Raw genomic sequence first — 24153 nt, 5'->3', positions numbered from 1 at the left:
TTTTGGTAGACACGGGTGCTTGTCGTTCTCTTTTGCCAAGGAAACTCTTCAAGACACGACGTAGTCTGTCTACATCTGCCGACGTCCGCTTGGTAGCTGCCAACGGATCTGCGATACCCACCTACGGTTATGAGAACCTCACATTATCGTTCGGAAACGGTAAATTCAATTGGAAGTTTCTCGTTGCTGACGTCACATTGCCAATCCTCGGTGCGGATTTCCTCTCTCATTTCCACCTTCTGGTCGATGTCGCCCACCGACGATTGGTCAACGCAGACTCGTACTTGTCGACACCTCTTCAACCCGCCACCTCTAACCTCGCTCTCCACATTAGCGCACCCACGGATGCCTACGCCCACCTCCTCACGTCGTACCCGGAAGTTTTCCGTCCAGAACTTCGCCAAACGCCCACGGTTCCTGCCAAGCACGGTATTTATCACCATATCAAGACGACGGGACCCCCCATTTTCGCAAAATTCAGACATATGGCACCGGAACGATTGGCAGCCGCCAAACAGACGTTCGCCGAAATGGAGGAAATGGGCCTTTGCCAAAAGGCCTCCAACCCATGGTCGTCACCCTTACACATCGTTCTCAAGAGAGACGGCTCCCTCTGTCCGTGCGGGGATTACAGGCGCCTAAACATGCAAACAGAACCGGATCACTACCCCCTCCCAAACATCGCCGACGTGACCTCCTACCTGCACAAAGCGAAGGTTTTCTCTACGCTAGACCTCCTGAAGGGGTATTATCAGGTGCCTATGAACCCAGATGACATCCCCAAGACTGCCATCACCACTCTGTTTGGTACATACACCTTCAATTACTCCTGTTTTGGCCTTCGTAATGCTGGGGCCACGTTTCAACGTCTCATGGATGGCATCTTAGGGGACCTCCCTTTCTGTGTATGTTATGTGGACGACATTCTTGTGTTCTCTTCCTCAAAAAAGGAACACCTCTGTCACCTGCGCATCGTGCTCGACCCCCTGCAACAAAACGGCCTTGTAGTCCGGTACGACAAGTGTACCTTTGGCGCCAATGAAGTGTCGTTCTTAGGGCACCGCATCACTCCTGAAGGAGTCCATCCCCTCCCTGAGAAGGTAGCAGCCGTTCAGAACTTCCCAGCGCCCTCGACCGTCAAAGCTCTGCAGGAATTCTTGGGCATGATCAACTATTATCACCGTTTTCTGCCAGCCATTGCCGCCACTCTTGCTCCCCTCTGCGCCTCCCTCAAGGGCAAGCCAAAGGACCTGAAGTGGGGTCCCCTTTAAAAAGCAGCCTTCTGCAATGCAAAGAAGGCCCTATCATCTGCTGCGGCTCTCACTTTTCCTATCCCAAATGCCTCTCTCCTTCTCTCCACCGATGCCAGCGACGTCGCTATTGGTGCAGTACTCGAGCAGGTGGTCAACGGCTTGCCCCGCCCATTGGCCTTCTTCAGCAGAAAACTGTCCAAGGCAGAATCAGGTTATTCTACCTTCGATCGAGAATTGCTGGTGGTGCACTTGGCTGTCCGTCACTTTCGCCATTTCTTAGAAGGTACGCCCTTCGTCATTCGCACAGACCACATGCCTCTGGTGCACGCCTTTACTCGACAGTCTGATGCCTGTTCCGCCCGGCAACGCCGACATCTCTCCGCCGTGGCTGAATACAAATGCACCCTTCAATACGTCCCTGGGAAAATGAATCCCGTTGCCGATGCCCTGTCAAGAAACACGTTGGCTGCCGTTCAACTGGGATTGGATTACAACGCCCTGGCTGAAGCCCAACGGCAGGATCCAGAGTATCAAGCATGTAGGACATCCTGCACATCCCTCCGTTGGGAAGACTTCCCCCGCGAAGACTCCAACACCACCCTCCTCTGTGACATCAATACTGGTAGACCGCGACCTTGGATTCCTGCTCCCATGCGCCGGCAGGTGTTTGATTTCATTCACGGCCTTTCACATCTCTCGTGCCGTTCTACTGCACAGCTGCTGAAGGCAAAGTTCCTTTGGCACGGCATTTCTAAGGATGCTAAGGATTGGGTCCGTGCCTGCACTTCTTGCCAAACTTCCAAAGTACATCGACACACGGATTCAGGAGTGGGCACCTTTCCTCAACCTCAGCGTCGTTTCGCACACATTCACGTCGACGTTGTAGGTCCCCTACCCACATCACAAGGACATCGTTACCTGTTTACCGTCATCGACCGCTCCACTTGTTGGCCTGAAGCCATTCCCATGGAAACTGCAACGTCCGCCTCATGTACATCTGCCTTACTCTCTGGATGGATTGCAAGATTTGGTATCCCTGAGCATATTACTTCCGACAGGGGAACCACTTTCACCTCTCAATTGTGGACATCATTAGCGAATCTCCTGGGCATCACCCTACATCAGACAATGGCCTACAACCCCGCTGCCAATGGAATGGTTGAACGTTTTCATCGCACCCTCAAAGCAGCTTTGATGTCCCGCTGCAAGGATTCCAACTGGTTTACTTAGCTTCCCTGGGTCCTCCTGGGACTAAGGACCACTCCTAAAGACGCCCTCGATGTCTCGGCAGCTGAAATGGTGTATGGCGACCCCTTGGTCGTCCCTGCCGAATTTTTTCCTTCTACAACATCCTCCGACAATCTCCAGCGTATACGTCACATCGTGGGAAAATTTACTCCATGCCGCCAGAATTACAAGCCCCCAGCGAAGCATCAAATACCAACAGACTTGCACTCTGCAACACACATCTTCCTGCGCAACGACACTAGCAAGCCACCGCTAACGCCCCCTTACACGGGCCCTTTCCTTGTGATCTGCCGCAGTCCGAAAGCATTCCTACTAAACATTCGTGACAAAGAAGACTGGGTCTCCATTGATCGTCTAAAACCTGCTTATCTTCTGCCAGATGACCCGCCTACAGTTCGCCTCTCTAGATCAGGGCGCCCTATTTAACATGTACAGTATGTCATTTTTAGGGGGGGGGGGAGCCATGTACCAACCGTGTGTCACACGATCATACATAATTCATTTTGCATATATTATGCTTGTATCTTCGCTCTTCCCTTGCAATAAAAAGAACCAGAATAAACATGTCTGTGTTTCTCTTATGTAACATTGTCTGTTTCTAGAACATGTAATTTCCTGTTGCCTTCAGGTTTTGTATATAAAGGAGAGTGTTCTATAATAAATTAACTCAGTTGCTTTCATACTGCCTTTGAGTTCACAACCTTCTCTCGGCCTGTCACAATACATAACTTTCAGAAAAGCACAGTGACAATTTGCCCCTTCCCCAATGATCCAGCCTGACCAATACACTAAAAATTCAGATAACGGACTGGCGCAGGTAAGGTAATCCAAGTCCCTGGCCATAACAGTGGACCACTTGTCATCATTCGTAGGTGGCAAGATATAAACACCGAGTTTAATGCTGGGATCACACATTCCCGTATCTTGCTCCCGTAAGAGAATTTAATGGTAGTTGGTAAGCAAACATGTCAAACTTTAGGGGTTGCGAAGTAAAACCGGGGGTATTGGTACGCCTGACGTGTACGCCTGAAGCCCGTACATGAGGGAGTGTACAGATTTGGTGGGGTTTGATGGCCTGCTGACATTTGCATGTAGGTCAAATTTATATAGCTTGTAGGTCAAACTTATATAGCTTGTAAGTCAGACATAAACATGGTACGTTTATGGTGGATAAATCTTTAATTGGTAAGTTCGACTGGGTACATCTGGCAACATTTCTGATCGAATGCCTAGCAGAAAATATCAGAAAATTCGGACAAGGTGGTATTTAAAGGGCCGCATTTTTGTATGCTGTGGGCCTATACTTTTGTCCCAATATCGTGTATTTTCCTATAACGACTTGATTTCTCTATCTGTTGTCTGTGCTGCTATATATTATTATATTAAGGAGTTAAAGTAAACATATAATGAAACTATTAATAACACCACATGAAATTAAACATTTCAAACTTATTACACAAAATTAGAGGTAACGATACGTAAAATACCAGAATAAAATATCATACAAATAAGTAAAAGAAGCAAATACATAATGCAAATAACAAAAACTTATGAAATGAATCTCTCAAGTATATTTCTGGTAAAAGGCAATACACAGGAGTTCGTTCAAATTAAAACTAAGGTTGGGCCAAACACTGACCTTTGGTCAAGAGTCCCCGTCTCCTGTGTAATTAAATAGCCTTATTTTCTGCCCTTCATGGCTGATGGTTCTTTTACCTTGGTTAATAATGAATGGATTAGCATGTCTCTAAAAGAAGGAATGGTCGTCAAACGATCCTACGAAATTCTATAGTTGATTGATTGATTTGAAGTTGTCTGGCATCCTGATCGAAATTCTATAATTCTTTGACAAAATAATCAGGCAACCTTAAAGTCATTAACAGTAAAGACAGATTATGCAGTAGTCCAACCCTTTTCCTGCACCTCACTATAGGAATTTAATAGTTTGACTCGCAGGTGCGAAGAGATTAAGTTCTCTGACAGATAGCCTAATCAAAAAGCTTTGCCAGTAAAGACATTTTATCTCGGTCCTTTTTCCAGAGAGAGAGAGAGAGAGAGAGAGAGAGAGAGAGAGAGAGAGAGAGAGAGAGAGAGAGAGAGAGAGAGAGAATATAATTACGTGATGTGCGTTTATATTCCATTATAAAATGGTTATTCTGCTACATAACAATATAAATTATTTACATAAAATTGACAATAATTTAGGATATATATACATTCAAGTAAAATTTAAAAAATATTGCTTTAGTTTCTTTTTGAATAAATCAGAACTAACATTTATACATTTTCTTATTTCAGGAGGTAGTTTGTTCCAGAAAGCTGGGCCCCTTATTGCCATTGAGCGTGGACCCAAATCCGTTCGATAGCAGCTGTCTACATATAGATTTTCATTCTGTCTTCTTAATGCATTCCTACTATTACCAACTGTAAGAAATGCGTTTAGCCAGTTGAGATATTCTTTTCTCAAACAATTAAAAACAAAAACACAAACATCGTACATGCACTTTTCTTTTAATTTTATCCACTTTAATTGCTGGAGGGTTGGGGTGATGTGATCGTGTTTTTTTTTACCCCAATAACGGCTACTCTACCTGCAAAGTTTTGGATTTTTTAAGCTTTTTCCAAGTGCATATCATTAGTTAACCGCCATATCTTAATACAGTAGTTTATTACACTCAAGACCAGACTTTCCACAATCAAAGTCCGAGTAGTATCATCAAAGTAATCTTTTACTCTACTTAGATACATTAGAATGCCACTAACTTTTCTACTCAGCTCGTCAATGTCAGTACTGAATGACATATACCTGTCCATGTGTAGACCTAGATTTTTCACATGTTGACTTATCTTTACTTCATCACCATCGCATTTTATTACAATGTCATCTGGAATTTTGCTAATATACTGTGAGCTACCCACAAACATGCAGTGTTTTTGGTGGCATTTAATAATAGCCCTTTTCTTAGAAAATATTTCTTAATTTTGAGCAGTATTGGTTCAGCCCTTTTAACCAAGGCATCTAGATTTTCTATTTGATCAGCCAAAAGAACTTGGGTGTCATCAGTATATTGAATTAGCAGGCAGTTTTCTATGTATTTAATCATATCATTAAAGTAGACTAAAAACAGAATTGGGCCTTGAACAGATCCCTGTGGGACCCCAAATTCAACCTTTTCAATACAAGAATTTACGTCTCCTAATCTAACTACCTGACTTCTATCCTTCAAGGAATCTTGAAACCAGAAAGTATCAATGTAATGTTCCATAAGAGATTGACACAATTCATCATGGTTGACACTATCAAATGCCTTTGATAGGTCGCATAAAATTATTATGGAAACTTTTTTTCCATCAATACTTTTATAAATTTCATCTGTTAATTTCATCAAAGCAGTTTCGGTTGATAAACCTTTACGGAATCTATGCTGAGTGTTAGAAATCAAATGATTTTTTTCTAGATGTTCCATTAACTGATTACATACAATCTTTTCTATTACTTTCGATATTACTGGAAGGATAGAAACAGGTCTATAATTACCAGGGTCGTCCTTGCCTCCTTTCTTGTGAAGAGGGTCTACGAGCGGTTGTTTCCAAATAGAAGGATATTTTCCAGTTACAATCGAAGTATTTATGATAACCGCGATATAATATGCAATAACTGTAAGGGAATCTTTTAGAAAACTAGTAGGAATACACATCCGTTCCGTAAGCATTACTATTATTCAAACTCCTAACTGTTAATATTATTGTTTCTACTGTAACTGGTTGAGTTTGAGTGGTTCTAATATCTTCATTTTCATATTTTTTTAGAATTTCCTGCGCTTTACCATAAGTAATTTTTCCTAAATTAGCAAAGTATTGGTTAAATTCATCTGCTCTAGCTTTTGGGTTGTCTTATTCAATCTTTTTATTTGTTTTATTAGATACAATATAATTCACAATTTTCCATGTTTCTTTACGAGATTTACTTTTCTTGATCTTGTCTTTGTTATAATAAGCTTTGGCAGTACGCATCTTCGAATTGATAAGTTTTTTCATTTCCTTATACGCATTGTTCAGATTTTCATCATGTCTATTTTTTTTAAGCCTTTCTTGCATTTTGTCCGTTTCAATCATACTGTTTTTGAGATCATCGTCTATCCAAGGCGCACTGGGTCTCCTTATTTCCTTCGTGGTTATTGGGGCACATTTATCTAAGGCACTATTATATACTTCATTGAAAATTCCTGTTTGAATATCTGTGTCATCAGTGTGCGTGATTATATATGAAATTAGTTTTTGGTCTAGCAATGTATTGCACAGCAAATCTGCAGAATAATATTTTAAACACCTATAGGTTACCGTGACTGGTTTACTCTTTGGCTTCTTAATATCTATGATAAATGAAATATGTTCATGGTCAGCTACAATACTTGGATTTACTTCAATGTTAAGAACATTTTCCTGCTTGTTAGTTATTAAAACGTTTAGTAGTGTGGATGAGATGGGCCTAACTCTAGTAGGCTTATTAATCATTTGATTTCAGCATCTTTGCTGAGCCTAACATCAAATCATCATTTAGATCACCTATTACATAAATCGATTTATTCTTTAAAGAAACCATTCATAGACATTCCAAAATATAGTTAAAAGTATCATTTGAAGCATGCGGATGTCTATACAAGCAACCAATGATAACAGAAGGTAGCTTACGAGATGTACACCCAGCAACAAAACCGGTGCTGCCTCGCCAGACCCGACTTGGATACATCATGTCCTTCTTGCCCTGAAAGGTTGAAAGGTGGCCTGACGTTTAAACAACCAAGACATCGTTAGGAGGGTACAAATGGGAGGAGGAGGGTAATTACCAATATCAGTCAAAGAAGTGCGAGGATTGATGATATATATACTGTATATATATATATATATATATATATATATATATATATATATATATATATATATATATATATATATATATTATATATATAAATATAAATATATAATATATACATATATATATATATATATATATATATATATATATATATATATATATATATATTATATATATATATATATATATATATATATATATATATATATATATATATATATATATATATATATATATATATATATATATATATGAAAGAGATAGAGAGGTCTTATCTCTTATTCTTTCAAGAAATTATATCATTTTCGAGAATAGTTATCGAAAAATATAAACACACCGATATATTTGAATTCCTTATTACATTTCTATATGGAACATCCTTAAATATTGTGGGAACTGACTATTCCAATTAATATACGTGGAAATCATATATCCTTCGTTTGCATTATTCTAGCAGCTGCTCTCTCTCTCTCTCTCTCTCTCTCTCTCTCTCTCTCTCTCTCTTGAATAAGTTAAATAAGATCATAAGAACCCTCCAAATGCTTAAACTAAATCGTTCTACCAAAGAGAAAATGGAGTATCTGCGAATGGACTAAAAAGTCTTTGAGACATCCAAAATCCTTGTAATACTCTCTCTCTGTCTCTCTGTGTGTGTATATATATATATATATATATATATATATATATATATATATATATATATATATATATATATATATATATATATATATATATATATATATATATATTACCTGTATCCAATATTTTATAATATTTGGATGTTCCCAAGGATCACACAAGACCGCTAACTACTTTGCAAGTTGGTGTTGGAATTGTATTTCTTTCGGGTGAAGATCCCATGTTCCAAAAATGTTCAATGACCACCTAAAAAAAATGTTAGAACGATATATGCCCGTTTTCATTGCGAGTTGGATTCATTGATATTAAATGTTATCAATACGGGTATTACCATCATCATCATCACTTCATAAATGTTAATAAGCAAACCTCGTCAGGCCATACATTAAGATTACCCAATTGCCACCTCTCCACCATCATCTTTAACCCCCACCTGGTTATATCCTTCTACCCCCATCCCCAATGTTTGAGGTTTAAAGGTCTCACAGTTTCCTTCTGGTGCAAGTTTTTTAGTAAATGAAAAACAAAATACTAAGATGACAATATTTCATACAGTTTGCTTTCCAGGTATTTAAAATTATATCAAAACTATAAATAACGAAGTAAATATGCGAAAGACTGATTGAACAAATATCGAGAGTAATGGATTTCTTGAAGGGCTTACCGGGGGAACACTTTTAAGGTGTTGGACATCAGGACATGAAACGATAAATAAAATCGTAATAATACGAATACTCAATGCTAAGGAAATATTTCCTTTGGCCTTGGGAAGGGTGAAGCCAGCTAGACTCGGACCTTTCAGCATTGAGCAATCGTCACCAGGGAAGGGGGTTCGCTTGAAGTGAGCGACTTGCTCAGATAATTTGATTGATTGACTGATTGATTAGGAGTTCTTTTTCATCCTGACATCTAAGGTTATTGACGCCGAACCAGATAATTTGAGTAAACAATTTGTCCTTTATACCCTTCATCCTATACACCATAACATCACTATAATAATGCACCAATGAAATTTCATTACATGTCATTTCACATATTTTACTGTCACCAATCACTTCTGAAACAATATAGATTATGTTAACTGATGATGCATTTTAAATCTCCAACCTTAAACTAATATGATTGATATAGCAAATAATATTATTTTCTCTAAGAGGCCCGGAGCCAAGTAGCCTGTGACAAAAGCTGACCCCAACCACACCGAGCTTCGTGACTCATGATCGAAAGCAAAGGAAATCACTGAAATCAACTAAACCTTCAAACCTCTTTACCTTCAAAATTTTGAACAAAGGCCACTTATTAATGATTGGTGACCCAATAGGTGCTATTTGAAACGATACATTAATAGCCCCTACATATAATACGTAGGCCACAGTGTGTAATTATGTGAGAGAGAGAGAGAGAGAGAGAGAGAGAGAGAGAGAGAGAGAGAGAGAGAGAGAGAGAGAGAGAGAGAGAGAGGAATTGCTTAAGAAAATGCAAACGAGGGATATTTCCGTGTTATGAATATTAATATGAATAGTCAGTTCCAATATTATTTAAGAAAATTTTATATAGCAATAGGATAGGAAAATTTAAATAAAAAGTTGATAAAATCTTTTGATGAATTAGTTTCGAAATGATATGAGATTACATTTCTTAAAAGAATAAAAAAGTTCTCTCTCTTCATCGCATTTCTTTGAGTGAAATCGGTAATTTCCCTCCTCCTCACATTTGAACCATCCTAACGATGTCTCGGTTATTTAACGTCGGCCACCTTTCAGGGTAAGAGGGGCATGATCTCTCCAAGTCAGGTCTGGCCAGGCGACACCGGTTTTGTTGCTGGGTGTACAGAGAGCCAAACCTCTTCTGCCCCCTCTACTCTTTGAACATTAAGATTACAAATGTTAACAGAAAGATTATTTTTCACATAAATACAGCAACCTCCACCTCTTCCTTTGTCACATCTATACATTGTATAATTAGGAAATTCAACGAGTGAATTGACAACATTCGGGGTTAACCAAGTCTCAGTTAAACATCATACATCAATATTTCTGTTTAAGAGCATTAATTCAATTTCACATATCTTACTAAGGAGAGACTGTACATTCAAATATTCTACACACAAAAGATCGTTTTTTGAAGTCGCATTATTAGCTATCCCAGTACCAATGTCCGGGACGAGCACTTCTTGTGTGATAACTGCCTCTTGATGGAAGAGGCGGGAAGTTATATTCCCACGTAGACGCTCGTGACCAATAGTTGTCATGGGAGAGGTCATTGTAGTCATAAGGCTGAGCTGAGTGAGCTCTATTTGCTGACTGCCTGTGGGGTGGTCTCCAATCTTGGAGGAAAAATAACAGTAGTATTAATCCTCCTAGTCTCCAATGGTACTCCTCAGTTTGGTATTGCGGAGGTGATCCTTGGGGTTGGGGTACGGCCTATTATCATGGGAGTGGTAGGAGTGGATATTCTATCTAAACCCCATCCGAAATGGCCGCTTAGGCCTACCCAAGGCCAATATAGAGGAGGTCGGACGGAGAGAAATGCCCGAGGCAAATTAGCGGGCCTCATCTGCCCAAGGCCAATATATTGGCCTTGGTTTTGAATGCATGGGGGTGATTTGAGGCCCGCTGAGAGAGGTGAGTCACTGTAAATCTCCTCACCGCCTGACCTCCTCTATATTGGCCTTGGGCCTACTTACACTTCTTTGCGTCGACGGCTTCTTGGCGGCTTCCAATTGTCAGCCATCACTGTATTCTGCTTTTTCTCTGGCACCTCTGCTACAAATATTTGGCATCGGTTAGAATGTCCAAGGTGTCGTACTTTCACTTCTTGTTGCGAGAGCCCTCGGAAAATTAACTCATCAACCACATTCTTAATAGATGCATTGCTGCTGACACCTCCAATGTATATTTCTACTGACCTTTGGGGTTGTACTACGATGGTGTCTTCAGAAATTTGCTCTTGACGTGCTTTTCTATTTTTCTTTTTCTTGAACAGTGGTATGACACTGGGTTGGTCCGTAGGGACTACTTCCTCCTCCTGGCCTTCGCTCTCATCTTCACTTTCTTCCTGGTATAAATAAGTGTTGTGGATAGGGTGAAGTGTGGGGGAGGGCGGCAGATCAGGTGAGGCCAGTCTTTACCAGTCAGACTGTCAAACTGACAGTTCTCGATTACCAAGTTAATCCTCCGACAATGTACTGGAACTTAAGAGTCGGGTCTATTCAGACCTTTGTTTATAGATGGTAACTATTTTCTTGTGCTTTTTATTAGCGATGACTCCTTCCTGTGCTGCTTTATTAGGAAAAAATAATGTTAAACTTGATGCTCAACATATTGGTGAATCCATTACAAGCACCTTGGAATATAGAACTATGGTAAAGTCGTTACACTTTATAACCCTCTATTACAATGAACATGGCTTGTGTTATTCTAGCAATTGTTCTTACTGATTTTTGCCTAAAGGCAGGCAGCTGTGTGTTATCATGGGCTTAATCAAATCCGATTTAAACTATCTTCCTGAGTAGTAAGTGTATGAATTTTTTTCTGTTATTGTTCTCGAAATAAAAAAACGTTTAAGAATTTTGCACATAGAGATAAACATGTATAAAAGAGACAGTAAATGATTAACAATAAATACTAGCTCCGTAGGTATCTTTGGTTCCAGTCAATGGCGGAGCTAGAACTGACAGTTTGACTGGCTTCACGGGTTCGGGTAAGAACTGTGAGTCAGGGCATCTCCAGTAGTATTAATCCTCCTAGGGAGTGGCTGGTTGTCCACCTGCACTGTTTCCTTCGTGAGTAAGCTAGGGTTCCTTATCAAAGGAGATTGGGGGAGAGATTGACGCGATTAATTAACACTATTTCCTGGATATTTTGCCATTGATTGTTCGAGCTTATAGACTCTTTCCTGAAGTAATGATACTGTTTGAAGTAGTTCTGCAATAATCAAATTATTATCATCAAAGTAATGAGCACTTTACTCATTGAAAATATTATCTAGCTCTTTATTTCTAACTGAATTAATTATACACGTGCTAAAAGTTATAATATCGCTCATAATTTTGTTTCACTTGTTTCACTTTTTTTTTTTTTTTTTTTTTTTTTTTTTTTTTTTTTTTTTTACAATCCGAAAATACACTCCATATTTCTATTATCAGGAGATCTCTCAAGGATATTAATAAGTCCTGATGACATTCATCAAGCACTTCTTTGATATCGTGTGTAGAGTAGGCATATATTTTTCAGAGATTTAAGAAATACTTGTGGGTACACGTCTTGGTTAATTGTTTCCAAGATACCTAGGTTTCCTATTTCCTGGATAGGCTGTGCCAAAGCTTCTTTGGTTGTCTAAGCCACTGACAGCCATCTCTACACAATATTTCACAGAACAAGAAACACACGTCCGTACTCTACGAGGTCAAGGAGAGAGAGAGAGAGAGAGAGAGAGAGAGAGAGAGAGAGAGAGAGAGAGAGAGAGAGATTTTATTTTTTTTCTTTGTCGTTTAACCTGAAGTTTTAGGAGATTGTGTTTTAGTTATAATTAAACATTAAAGAAATGTACATCAAAAAATTATTTAGCCAAAAGTGTTTACAATAATCATTGCAGCTTGTGGATTGAGACCAGATATTCATTTAAAAGGAAATTAGTTTTATCTCTACAACTATAACAACTAAAAACAGCAGATACTGTATGTTTAACTTTGTTGGGTATGGCGGGTTGTCTCCCACGTTCGACCGCACAGTGACGTACCTAATCACGTGTCAAATCGGCCGCTAACGGGAACATGCGTACGTTAAATGTAAAGAAAAACGTACGTACGAAAGACTGGCGTTGTAATAGCTGCCGTCAGACGTACGTCACCGCATACGGCCTTTACACTCTCCCCGACAGAGCAAAAGAGAGAAAAAAAGAGGGGGGGGGGGGGCAATTTTAGTTAACGGGAGCAAGATACGTGAATGTGTGATCCCAGCATAAGACTCAGTGAAGAAGTATGTAGACTTTTCTATTGTTTAATTATTTCCATTTGAGTATGGCAGGCCATACATGCAGAAAACAGTAAAACTGACGTGCTGAATTAACCGCGATTGGCACAAACCGGCCAATTTTTAACGGTAATGGGACGAACCCGGTGCAACTCTCGCTCATCCATTCAGCATGTTTAATTATGGTAAAAATCACATTAAATTGCGTTACTCTACTCTAATTCAGGATCTGAAGGACTATACTTGGTCTGTCTGCTTGTCACCGTTAGGACTTCTAGTCAGAGTTGAGAAACTTGAATTGATAAAAGAATAAAAACAATCCCAGTTAAAGAAAACAAATGGATAACAAAAATAGAAATTGGCAACATACTTGGCCTTGGTCCTGGGTTTCCACCATGGGTCTCCTGGTCCTGGGGCGGGGGGTCAGGTGGGACTAGATACGTATAAGGTTTTCACTTTTCAGTCCTCACTAATGTAGTGACTTGAGTAGCTGTACTGGCCTAGCTGTCAGCTGGGACGATAAGGATTTCAGTCCTCCCTAATGTAGTGCCAACGTGTGTAGCTGTACTAGCCTAGCTGACTACTACTCTTCAGACCCAGGCTCCCACTCCAGATGTGCTACGACATTACGTATTAGGTGCTAGTGTACTCAGATCCACGACAGGGATGTAATCATAGCCTTGTTTTAATACGGTGAGTTTAGTTTCAGTCATGGTTCACACTCTCCTAAGGAATTGGACGCTCAGTGAAACGAAGTAAATCTAAACGAATCAGTTTGATATATTTATCATTATAAACCAGGTCGTAGTATATGATGGAGATAAAGTTGTGTGGCTCAGTCCTTCACGTACAGTATGTTTCGTTCTTCAAGTTCAGGGAGGAGAGATTTGTTAAGTTGCCCGTGCGTATAAACTCTGGAGATTTTTTAGCATTTATTGCACTCTTATGTATACCAAACCAACAAAGTTAATCACTTACGCTTAATGGATGCACTGAATTTGTAATACAAAATCATAGATATACAATCTGTAGTATATCTGATACAAAACGTTGATGGGAAGCCCTGACAACAACGAACTTTTTTCACATTCCGTTTAAAGTCAACTCGAAAGCCGTTAGACATATACAATATAGTAATGGATGAGATATGTAGGAGACTAGAGTAATGTCCTATTCACTGTGCATGGTTCGGTTCCGTGCAGATATGGTTCATTTACGTTCCAGCAAAATGTCATTGTGTTCACTCTATGCGTTTCTGATACGTTCAGTCAGGATACAGCGATTGATCCAACATGGCGCCAAAATTAAATGACTAAATCAGCTCGGTGCAATAACATTACTTCTAGATAATGAAAGTGCCAAACGAAAATTAAAAGGCGATGAAATAAAGCTTTATCAGTACTTAAGAATGTTAATAATTCAATTATTTGCTGACAGCCAATACTATAACCTTCGAGGGGAGAATATTTCACCACAGAATTGTTTTTATTGTGAATTTACTACTTTTATTTAATTGAATGATATTTCATTATTTCATTTCAAATGTCATTGCCTCTTTCATTTTTCATTGTCATATTGATAATCGAAATATTTTAATTACATCTTCCTGGCGGTTTTTATGTTTGCAAGATTCATGTCCTGTTTTTATCAACCTCTTTGAGTATATCCTTGTTTGACTCATTTGTAGGTTATTATTATTATTATTATTATTATTATTATTATTATTATTATTATTATTATTATTACTTGCTAAGCTACAACCCTAGTTGGAAAAGCGGGATGCTATAAGACCAGGGGCTCCAACAGGGAAAATAGCTTAGTAGGGAAAGGAAACAAAGAAAAAGAAAATATTTTAAGAAGAGCAACAAGATTAAAATAAATATCTCCTATTTAAACTATAAAAACTTTAACAAACCAAGAGGAAGAGAAATAAGATAGAATAGTGTGCCCAAGTGTACCCTCAAGCAAGAGACTATCTTGCAGTTTCGACTGTCATTACCTCATTCGTTATCCATTGTCATATTGACAAATATTGTTTGCAGTGATGTATTGACTCAAGTTGCACCTTGTCTAAAATGACGTTGTATTCGATATATTTAATTTCGTGAGGACTCATTACCTTCATTATGTATTTACTTTAACGCCTTGATATAATAATGCATACATGAATTCGTCTAAAACAGTTTATCTACACAAACAATTCATTTACATATATATTGTGTCTACAGCAATTTAACTACTGCAAAATCTTATCTCTCTCTCTCTCTCTCTCTCTCTCTCTCTCTCTCTCTCTCTCTCTCTCTCTCTCTCTCTCTCTCTCTCTCTCTCTCTCTCTCTTTTAATAATATTTGCAAATTATGGAATACTATTGTATTCCTCCAACACTAGTTTTTATGAAAAAAAGACTACCATTACATGACAATTTGATTTTGAACTTTTCAGCATTCGCCCAATCGTTACAAACCTTTTCTTGTCGGCCTTCCAAGTGAAAAATAGTGAATATTTTAGTACTGTATTCTGAAGGCCAAACAATGGCTCTTCAATATAAATAATCAGAGAAGGGAAGAGAGAAATTAGTTCATGGATCGTATTTATTCTTAAAGAATATAGAGAATGTCAGGAAGACATACTGGAAGTATGATGAATATCTCAAATATAAACTAGAGGGGCACTCAGTAGAGCGCAGACCTCCGCTGCGGCAGCTTATTTCTCTACCTTTTGCTCTACCTTGACCTTTATCCTTAACATGTATTAATTGGTGTGAATTTTCATACACTCAAATATGAACCAAATTTGAAATCTATGTGACAACGATGTCCAAACTGATGGATGATTACGTGAATGGGACATTTTGCTTGACCGTGACCTCGACCTTCCAAAATTTAATAATTTCCAGCGTTTTACATAACAGTTAATCCATGCTAGTTTCATTACTCTACGATTAAAATTGCGGACAGGAAGCTGTTCGCAAACAAACACACTCACACACACAAACACGCTCACACACACACACACAAACACACTCACACACACACACAAACACACTCTCCCACACACACAAATAGGGGCGAAAACATAACCTCATTCCAACTTCGCTGGCCGAGGTAAAAAGTGCTTCTGTGATAACGCTAACCGTATAAAAGACTGGTGGAAAATCTCAGCACTACAGCTACATGTGATTCTATTCGAGGAATTACACACAATCTTTCCTTTTAAATCTCTATTTTCTTACAGTTTTTAATGTCTCTTTCGATTTTCCGACAACAATTTAATTGTTCCATGCCTTGAAATGAATTACATTCTTCAAATAACTCTAAGATATGTAGTAGATAAGTGCTCTATACGAAACTTAGATATAGACCAGTAGGCCTAGCACGTGTAGATAATTTATTGTAGGCGATTTGTTGTAGATGAATGTTTAAAGACAAATTCACCGGATACCAGAACAGTTAATGGAGACAGATACCAGGTCGTTAAGAGATAAAATACATTTATTGAACAATTTTAAAACAGAAATATACAATGTACATGATACTACCTGGTCCGAAGTTTCCACGAAATCCTTCTAGGATGTCGGTAGGCAATTTTGCCAGATGTACTTACCAATTAAAGTTGTACCCACCATTAACTACCGTCAGCATGCTGTCGAATTTCTACACACACTCGATCATATACGGGCTCGAGCCACGACTGTGATTTGCAACCAATCGGATACTGGGCGGTATGTGCGCCACCTATACTACTCCCCCCCCCCCCCCCCCTCTCCTCTGATTTTATTTTGCATGTCCAAAAGTTTCAAATGTATGGTTGCCTACTACCATTGAATCATCTTACGGGAGCAAGATACTTGAATGTGTGACCCCACCTGAGGATGGTCGAGTGTACAATATTGGTGGGTTTACCGGCCTGCTGACGGTAGCATGTAGGTCAAACGTGTATAGATTGAAGGTCAGACATAAACATGGTACGTTAATGGTGGTATCATGTATATTGTATATTTATGTCTTAAGGACACCGACTTGTTTTACTTAATTTTTTTCTGATTTCTTTCTTTACATATTCAAGTAATTGTCATTTCCCATTTATGTGTTTCTTCGTGAGTTTGTACTGTGTCTTTCTAGCAATCAGTAATTTGGTTTGGTTCTTTTTATTCGTTTATTAAATAACTCAAAGATAATTTCGTCAACTTGCCAATGGCGAATTCAAAGCCCATTTGTAACCACATGATTGAAGTCTGTAAAAGTCTTTGCCCCAGGACTACTTAAATGTCTTTAAAAAGCAAGGAGGTTTAATATCTCCTTGCTTAACAGAGTATTTAGCAGGTTTAATAATAATAATAATAATAATAATAATAATAATAATAATAATAATAATAATAATAATAATAATAATAATAATTATTATTATTATTATTATTATTATTATTATTATTAACATTATTATTATTAACATTATAATTATTATTATTAATATTATTATTATCATTGTTATTATTACTCTATTATTATTATTATTATTATTATTATTATTATTATTATTATTATTAATATTATTATTATTATTATTATTATTATGTATTTGGACAATATTTTTTTTTTAAAGTCAACGCTTATAAACTTCTTTCCAATAGAAGACAATTAAAGAAAGTTACTTCCAAGAGATTTCCTTATTTAACGGGTAGATGGAATGTTAATTGGAATTTTGGATTTGTAAGGAAACTAAAATATTGTAATTGTTCAAAAACGGAATTTTATTTAAATATCTATCTATCTATCTATCTATTTATCTATCTATCTATCTATCTATCTATCTATCTATCTATATATATATATATATATATATATATATATATATATATATATATATATATATATATATATATATGTGGTAGTAAAATGTTTCAGAAGTTCTGAAATACTTTCTATGCATTATTTTCATTATTATTAATAATAATAATATTATTATTATTTATTTATTTGTTTATTTATTTATTTTTCAGATGAGGTATACTGTTGTAACAAGATTCCTGTCTTCAAGAAACTCAAGAATTTCGAATGAAAACAGACAATATCATTGATGTAAAAGTGACCTTTGAAATGCATGAAACGATTGAAATGATTGATAAAAGATGTATAATTTTCATATCGTAAAACATAGTTGTGGATGGGACTTTCAAAAGGATGGCAGAACAATGAGAAATTGACGAAGAATGAAATACTAAAAAGTAGATCATGGCATCACCCGTGTCGCACATTATCCCTTCCGATGGTCTGTCAAACTTTAGGTACTATTATTTCATACGATGCTGGGGGAAAAAGGTTGTATTATTGATTTTCAAATATGCTTTTCTTCATGGAAACTCGAAGACAATTCATGAGATTTTGACTGAAAATGACGTCCCTCTTGGGAAGAAAGGTCCCTTCAGTCCTCATGAAATTACAAATTTGTCAACAAAATCCCCAGAATGCATGGATATTACTCTACTTAATAAGATCTGCCAAGCTCTTTGGGACAGGAACGTAAATTGTCCCAGTGACAAAATGCGAAGTTTCCTGAGGAAAATAAAAAATGAAAGAAATAATGTTAGTCATGAAGAGAGTAACGTTACAAGGACTGAATTAAACCAAAAGCTCGGTAACTGTGCAGATATGCTGAAGGAGACTCTTGATGAGGCTAAGATACTCTACCCAGCTCACGTAAAGGAAATAGATGATCTAGAAACTGAGATTTTTAAGGTTATTCCAGAATTAAAAGAAAAGATTCGAGAAAAACATGATCCAACTAATCCTGGTGACATGGAAAGACTCAAAAGTGAAATTAAAGAGTTTGGAGACCAATTGCGTGAATATGTCTTAGAAAAATCGCGAGGAGAGTTAACAGCCCTTTATAAAGTGGTGTGTAGAATTTTACCTTTTGACTGGTTAGATCAGTACGGTGTTGTAGAGCCGTGCGAGTTCATGGTTTCCCTAAAAGTAGATACGGTTAAAGAATTTCACGGTGATTTTTCTAATAACGAATTCACGACTCTTGACCAAAGAGAGTTACTCAGCAAGAAAACCGAGAATGGAGAGGATCCAGATGTTGTTATTCTATCCGGTGATGCTGGCTCTGGAAAGACGACAATCCTCTCCTCTACTGTAGAGAAGTGGTACAAAGAAACGAATGACATGCCAAATCTATCCTCTTTTCAGATTCTGTTATATATGCAATTTCGGAAGCGTGACCATAATAACTTTGACGACTACCTTCGAGATCTCTTACATGGCACTGTGCTTGATCTTGGTTTTGAAGTGGCAAAATCAGCAGTCCTTCGCTCAAGGTGTCTCTTCTTATGTGACGGATATGATGAAGCAAATTCAGAGTCAAAGAAGCTTTTTGAGGAGATTTTACAGCTGAAATGTAGTGGCAAGAAAATCATTGTTACAACTCGCCCTGTGAATAGTAAAGAACTTACAAGCCATGTGAATAGATCGCAATTCACCAGAATAAACCTTAGCATTTTAGGCCTTCGTAACGAAGATATGGAATCCCATATTCAGTCTATCACAAAATATTTGATAAAAGACGTCAACAAAAGAGATAAAATGACAAGAGAAATAACGTTGGTTTTCAAAGAAATAAATATTGAGATGAATGACATACTGAAAAATCCCCTTCGGTTTAATTTGTTTTCTCTACTTTACATTGAATGTCCAAGTCTGAGAGGGAAAATCGAGACTGTGTCTGCTCTTTATAATGAATTAAAGAACCATTTAAAGAGCAGAGTGATATCAAAACTTGCAGTCGAAGAAAATGTGGTTGATGACTTTCAGAGACTCTACAGACAAATGTCTTTGCAATATCATCTTTTGGAAAAATATGAATTGTTTGAAGATGATGTTAAAGTCTTTGAAGCAAAATGTCGTGAACTGAACCTGTGTTTTAAGACGATTATGTCGTCTTATTTCAATATCAAATACTCTCGTAAAGAGCTTGCTCTTGTCAGGATCTACTGTTACAAGCATCGAAGTGAACAAGAATTTGAAGCTGCTAATGCTATTTGTGATAATGTGATCAGAATTTATCGAAACAATAGAGGAAAGTTTGAATCTCTTGTGGCGAAAAGAAAATTGATTGAGCATGTTCTAATGGTGCACATAACAGAGTTTCAAAATGTGACCCAGGGTAAGAAAAAAAGTGATAACCCCAAATTTGGTAAAAGTGTAGAAAGTGCTTTAGATGGACTAATGATCTTCATAACTGGAATACTCTACAACACTGAGAGAGATATTTTGTACTTGGTAATCTACGAAATTCTGAATTTCGTGAGTAGGATAAGTTCCTCACCAACAATGCATTCAGTTCTTCATCAACAAGGAGATTTGATAATAAAACATCAGATTGAAACAAGAAATGATGACCAAGTTATTGATGCAATAGTGGATTCTTTAAAATCAAAACAATTAAATGTTAATAGTCCAGCTACCCTTTGTGGTTTGCCCTCATTATTGCCCAAATTAAAACCTGTGTCCCTTTTTCTTAAAGTACATTATAACCCTAATGATCAACCTTATTTCATCCCAGCAATAGAGAGTGCCAGGGGAAACGTAAAATACCTTCATTTGCATCTTCTACACGAGTCATTCATTGGCAATAGTTTGAAAGAATGCTTAGATCTGGTGCCATTTTATCATCTGAAAATTACTGGCAAATTTACAGAAAAGGGAATAGCTGCACTGCCTAAATCTACAAAATCCATCGAAGTAAGAATGACATTGGATTTATTGCAAGAGTTTTCTGTTAGTCTGGAAGAAGTGCAATGTTTGGAACTTTTAGGTAAGTTTTGTCGTTCTTTTTTATATTCTATGGAAATCTAAAACATATCATCAAAAGTATGATTTCCGCTGATACTCTTCATGTTGTTACTGATTGCACGCTAAATTTAATCTTTACTTTTAAGTGGTGAAATATGCTCCTAAATCATATCAAGTTATGTTACTTATAATGCAAGGATTGAAATAATCTTATATCTTATTATTGAATAATTATTTCGGAATAAACTTCTAAAATTCATGAATGACCCCCCTCAAAAAAAAAAAAAAAAAAAAAAAATTCACATCATCTAAAGAAAACATGGAATATTTACTTCCTATTGATAATTAAGTGATAATTTTTATTTGTATGTTCTTTAGTTTTCTAAGGCCATGTAATGAATAGTGTTTACTATTTGGAAATAATGTAGAAGTAATGTTATTTGTTGGGGAATGTGTAAGGCTTTATCTATGTTCCTTCCATGCAGATCACTCTACAAGTCAAGTGGCCCAAGAGTGATGATGCGAAATAGTTTCCTTAAACATGTATGATAATAATTAGTCTTGCTTTTGAAATGTCCTAATTCAACTATTGTTCATCATCCACTGAAATCTAATTCTTTTGTCCATTTGTAATGGTCATATACAATCAAATTACATTTTTGTGGGTTGCTTTGACTAATAATAAACTCAGTGTCAGATTCCCTTCTACTTTGGTTAGATGTCTAAACCTTAATCTAGTTCAAGGCAACAGAAGATTGACGTTTACTAAAGAAATATTTGATTTTATTTTCAAACAAGTAAAATATTAGGTGCACCCACATAGTTGCTCAGATGCTTATTTCAATGTCAAGATGATTTTTGAGGAATATAGGTAACCTTCGACTGGTGACATTTAGTTCTTTTATGAGGAGACATTCAGATTTGATATTCGACCTTCTTGCCGACCATGAATCATAGCCTGCCACAGTAGCCTAGCAGCTTCCTCAACTATAAGTTTAGAAATAGTTTTTCGTTTCAGCCAATGCAAGCTTTCTAATCAATGGAGTGACTTTATGCTTGCTGCTTTTAGCAATATATGGTATTTTATTGTTTCATTGCTCATTTAGAATGGCCTTCAAAGGATTCCCAAAGAAGCAAGTGTCTGTTGTTAGGTTCCATCAAGCTAGTGAGACAAATGTTTGGATTTTGAAAAGATGTAATGAATATACCTTACCAGAAGTTTAAATGTTGTTATTAAAAAGGCTTGAAACTTTAACTTGATGTAATCTTGTATATGTAAGCAGTATATGCACATTTGTGATTGTGCCTTTTTTTTATAAACAAATTCCCTTTACCAAATGTTACAACAATTATCTTTACTTAACAGGTCTTCATATCTTCTGCGTTGACTCCATCAATCTTGATTGCCTCACCCCACTTCGTTGCCCAGCGCAACGTACGAGTTTGGAATTCTACACATATCTAGATTTGAATGTGGTGCCCAATGTGGAAACAATAGCCAAACTGTTAAATTCTATTTGGCCAGAGAATTATGAACATCTAATAAATGCAACCATTTATTCAAAGACATCTAAAATTACAGGTTCGTTGTTTTACTAAGTGGTTTTGAATATTTGCTCACACACACACACGCACACACGTTCCATGCAAGTGTTTCTAAGTTTGTTCGTACTCTTACGGCAGTTTATACATGATCACATTTCTATCCCTGTATCTATCCTCTAAACGATATCTTGCCAATAGAGAAAACCATTGAGGATTCACATAATGTTTTTTGCATATGAAAATCACGAGTGTTTCTACATGCATATATATATATATATATATATATATATATATATATATATATATATATATATATATATATATAGAGTATATGTGTGTATCATAGCCTATCACTCCAAGCAGCCAACCATTGAAGCGTTATTTCATTGATATTAACCAAGTAAGAGTTGTCCAAATTATGAGATAGTGGGCATGGTCGGTGAATATGATTGATGGTCTAGGTATTTTCTCAATATTCATGGGACTGGTCAGTTTTAAGGCCCCATCTGACCAGTTTGTCACCTGGTCTGACTACTCCAGCTCTAGCTCTGTTGAGGGCACACAAATTATGTTTGGGAAGTAGTGTTTCATTAGAAATTTCTTCAGTGGGGTCTTGCACTGTGTTGTTGGGGCTTAAACTCCTATCAGAGTGCCTCCATTGGTCCACTTTTTCATTCTGCGCTATTATTTGGGCTGGTAATCCCTCCACACAGGCAAAGCTCTTCCTTGATTTAAGTTTGCTTAGAACTGTCACGTTAGGATGTAATGGGTGTCTTTTAGATTTGTTGTTATATGGCTCCTGATTTTTTTTTTTTTGGGGGGGGGGTGGTGGGGTTGGATGCCAGCGAGTTTTTAGAGGATGTTGGTGGGAATGTGATGTAATGTCCATGTGATGACTGCATTACCCATTGAGCATAGGATCTGTATTCTTGGCATGCGATAATCTGCTCCATTCTGATACATAGCACAGGCTATGGCAGTTGTTCTTAGTCCATAAGCGTTGGCTCCCCACTTGGTTTCTGCTAGTTTTTTTAGCAGGGAATTACGAGAGCCAACCTTCCCTCGGAGCTTTTGCAGATGGGTGGTAAATGATAGAGTTCTAGCCAGTGTTAGCCCTAGGTACACTGAAAACTGGTAATGCTCTAGCTTTTTTCCACGCCAGAGGATCTTGAATTTGTGACTGGCTTCTCTGTTTCTCGGGTGGAATGTGCATACTTGAATATTGAGCAGGTTTTGATCGAGGGACCACCTGTCATAGTACTGTACTGCCCTATCTGCTCTAGGGCGGCTGATAGATGAGTTTCAACTTCAGAAAGGTGGTGGCTTGTGTGGGCAGACATAAATTGTCAGCATAGATGAATCTGCGGATGTTTGGAGGGGAGGGTTGATCATTAGTAGCCTATATATATATATATATATATATATATATATATATATATATATATATATATATATATATATATATATATATATATATATATATATATATATATATATATATATATATATATTGAACAGCAGTGGTTCAATGACTGAGCCCTGAGGTAGGCCATTCTTTTGTGCTTGTCATCGGCTTTTAGTGCCATCCATCTCTACATAAAATTTGCGGTTTTCTTTGAGGCTTCAGATTATATCCACTATAGTTTTGTTATTCAATGTTTAGGATATGTTCAGAAGTAGGCCTGTCGAATTCCCCGTGTCATATGCAGCTGTTATGTCTACGAACACTACTTCGGTGATTTGTCGCTGTTCAAATCCGTCCTCTACATACTGGGTTAGGTTAGGTTGAGGACCTGGCCACAGCAAGAATATCCTGGTCTGAAACC

At 37.4% G+C, this 24153-nt stretch overlaps 2 protein-coding genes across 2 annotated transcripts in view; one reads left to right on the top strand and one right to left on the bottom strand.

Moving 5' to 3' along the window:
* LOC137631787 (uncharacterized) overlaps positions 1 to 13497 on the bottom strand; it is a 32340-nt gene extending 18843 nt beyond the window's left edge. The window contains exon 1 of the mRNA XM_068363748.1: positions 13360 to 13497. The gene's annotated coding sequence lies outside the window, so the exon portion shown is untranslated. The remainder of the gene's footprint in view (positions 1 to 13359) is intronic.
* LOC137631786 (uncharacterized) overlaps positions 13431 to 24153 on the top strand; it is a 14951-nt gene continuing 4228 nt past the window's right edge. The window contains exons 1-4 of the mRNA XM_068363745.1: positions 13431 to 13682; positions 17989 to 18131; positions 18165 to 20804; positions 22149 to 22364. Coding sequence (XP_068219846.1) covers positions 18221 to 20804; positions 22149 to 22364 — 2800 coding nt within the window. The 5' untranslated portion in view covers positions 13431 to 13682; positions 17989 to 18131; positions 18165 to 18220. The remainder of the gene's footprint in view (positions 13683 to 17988; positions 18132 to 18164; positions 20805 to 22148; positions 22365 to 24153) is intronic.

This window comes from Palaemon carinicauda, chromosome 40, assembly GCF_036898095.1.
Source record: "Palaemon carinicauda isolate YSFRI2023 chromosome 40, ASM3689809v2, whole genome shotgun sequence".
Taxonomy (NCBI): Eukaryota; Metazoa; Arthropoda; class Malacostraca; order Decapoda; family Palaemonidae; genus Palaemon; species Palaemon carinicauda.
This window is presented reverse-complemented; position numbering and strand designations above follow the sequence as displayed.